The 2,017-nt window shown below is 36.9% G+C and overlaps 1 protein-coding gene across 2 annotated transcripts in view; it reads left to right on the top strand.

The window, feature by feature from the left end:
* NDUFS1 (NADH dehydrogenase (ubiquinone) Fe-S protein 1, 75kDa (NADH-coenzyme Q reductase)) overlaps window positions 1–2,017 on the top strand; it is a 13,527-nt gene extending 11,510 nt beyond the window's left edge. The window contains exons 15-18 of one of the 2 annotated variants that reach the window (XM_010007319.1): window positions 16–191; window positions 935–1,069; window positions 1,285–1,357; window positions 1,667–2,017. In XM_010007319.1, the coding sequence (XP_010005621.1) occupies window positions 16–191; window positions 935–1,069; window positions 1,285–1,357; window positions 1,667–1,758 (476 nt within the window). In that variant the 3' untranslated portion in view covers window positions 1,759–2,017. The remainder of the gene's footprint in view (window positions 1–15; window positions 192–934; window positions 1,070–1,284; window positions 1,358–1,666) is intronic. The other variant, XM_010007320.1, reaches the window with a different exon arrangement.

Genomic DNA, 2,017 nt, shown 5'->3' with positions numbered 1-2,017 from the left:
TTTCCCTATATTTAGGACATCATGGGGATGTGGGAGCTCCCATGGCTGATGTTATTCTCCCAGGAGCAGCATATACAGAGAAGGTGGCCACATATGTGAATACTGAGGGTAGGGCCCAGCAGACAAGGGTAGCAGTGACACCTCCTGGGATGGCAAGGGAAGACTGGAGAATTATCAGAGCTGTCTCTGAGGTACTGTTGCTGTTATTAATTACTTCTGTAAAAGCTTACTGAGAGGTTCAGTTCCTTTTTTATCAAAAAGTATTTCCAAATGAGGTACATTTTCAGGGAAATACATGACTGTAGTCTTAAGTTATGTCTTGTATTGAATCCTTTCTTCATTCTGTGAGCTAAATCATACTGTTTATGTTTTAGGATAGGACTAACATTATAGCTGTATATAAATGCTGTATACCATTGGAATGCATAATGGATGAGGCTTTGCAAATTCTGATGATCTTGTGCTTTAGAGGAAACTGGTGGGAGGATGCAGTTTATTGCTTTTTAGAAAGAAAACAGCATGAAATCTAAAGACAGGATTTGGTATCATTAGATACGGTCAAATATATGCTTATTGGTCACTGGGAACAAGATGCATTGATTATTGCATTGGTTTTTATCACATTTCTTGGTAATTTGGTAGAAGTGCAAATGACATCTGTATGGAAAGAGCAAAGTACTTCTTGTCTTTTTTTTTCCTTTTTATAGCAAACAGGACAGCCTAGTTTTTTAATGTGAGGAAGTCTTAACTGGAGGCATCAGAAGTCCAACACGACACTGTGACTTTGCTTTAGTTTGTGCGTTATAATTGCCTGTGTTTTCAGGAGTGTAGAATTTTCCTGATTTTACCCTAGGTATGTTAATGGATTGGTTGTCTAAACCATTATGTATTAAATCTCTAAACTTGATGGCATTTCTTTCTGTGAATCTCTTAGCTGGCTGGTATGACTTTGCCTTATGAGAACCTTGATGAGATACGGAAGCGTTTAGAAGAAGTATCTCCTAATCTGGTTCGATACGATGATGTGGAAGAGGCTAACTACTTCAGCCAGGCAAATGAACTGTCAAAGGTAACCAAGACAAGCATCTGGGCATGACTTAGTGCTGTTACATAACTTGGTGCTTTTTAAAGAAATGAGCCTCCTTCATATGCAGTTCTGAAAGCATCCTTTGACCTCCACTGAATGCAGATTTCACTAAACAAATGCTTTGATAATAAGTTCCTATCATAAAGGAAAAAGTTCCTATCGTAAAAACCTTTTTTTTTGTTGTTGTTATGCCACAGTTAGTGAAGCAACAGCTCCTTGCTGATCCTCTTGTTCCACCTCAGCTCACAATAAAAGACTTCTATATGACAGGTACGTATAGTGTGGCCTTTCCATTCTGAAATTTGCAACACATTTTAATTAGCTTTACAGTAAAATTCTTATGAGGCATTTAAAGCTTTTCACTAAGATAAGTAGGATTTGAAGAAACAAAATTTCCCAATAAAATTATTTGGAATTTGCATAAGGCACAGACTATTGCACTATATTTTCAACAAAGCAATTTTCTTTACCCTCCTTGTACATAGTCCTGTAGTAAATCTTTTCTATATTGTCTGTGTATAATTTTAAAAATTAACAGTTGTAGCACACTGATGTGTGTTTGGATTTTTTTTTTTTCAGATTCCATCAGTAGAGCATCTCAGACAATGGCCAAGTGTGTGAAAGCTGTTGTTGAAGGTGCTCATGCAGTAGAAGAGCCAAGCATCTGCTAGAGACTAATCAGACTGCTACCACCTCCACTCAAGTATTTGTTGCAGTTAACTGCTGTGACTGATTTTTTTTTCAAGATCTGTTTCCTATGTTGTTGTGTTTTTCTTCATTCACATTTTCATCAGCTCATATAGTCCCATAATATTATAGGACTGTTGGATCTGAGAGAACGTGCAGCACTCAACTTACTGTACCCAGAGGCAGTGTACATGATGATTGTATAAAAATAAATTATAATGCCAAACAATTTATTACCTGTGT

Source organism: Chaetura pelagica, unplaced genomic scaffold (genome assembly GCF_000747805.2).
Source record: "Chaetura pelagica isolate M959 unplaced genomic scaffold, ChaPel_1.0 scaffold21, whole genome shotgun sequence".
NCBI classification, from domain to species: Eukaryota; Metazoa; Chordata; class Aves; order Apodiformes; family Apodidae; genus Chaetura; species Chaetura pelagica.
This window is presented reverse-complemented; position numbering and strand designations above follow the sequence as displayed.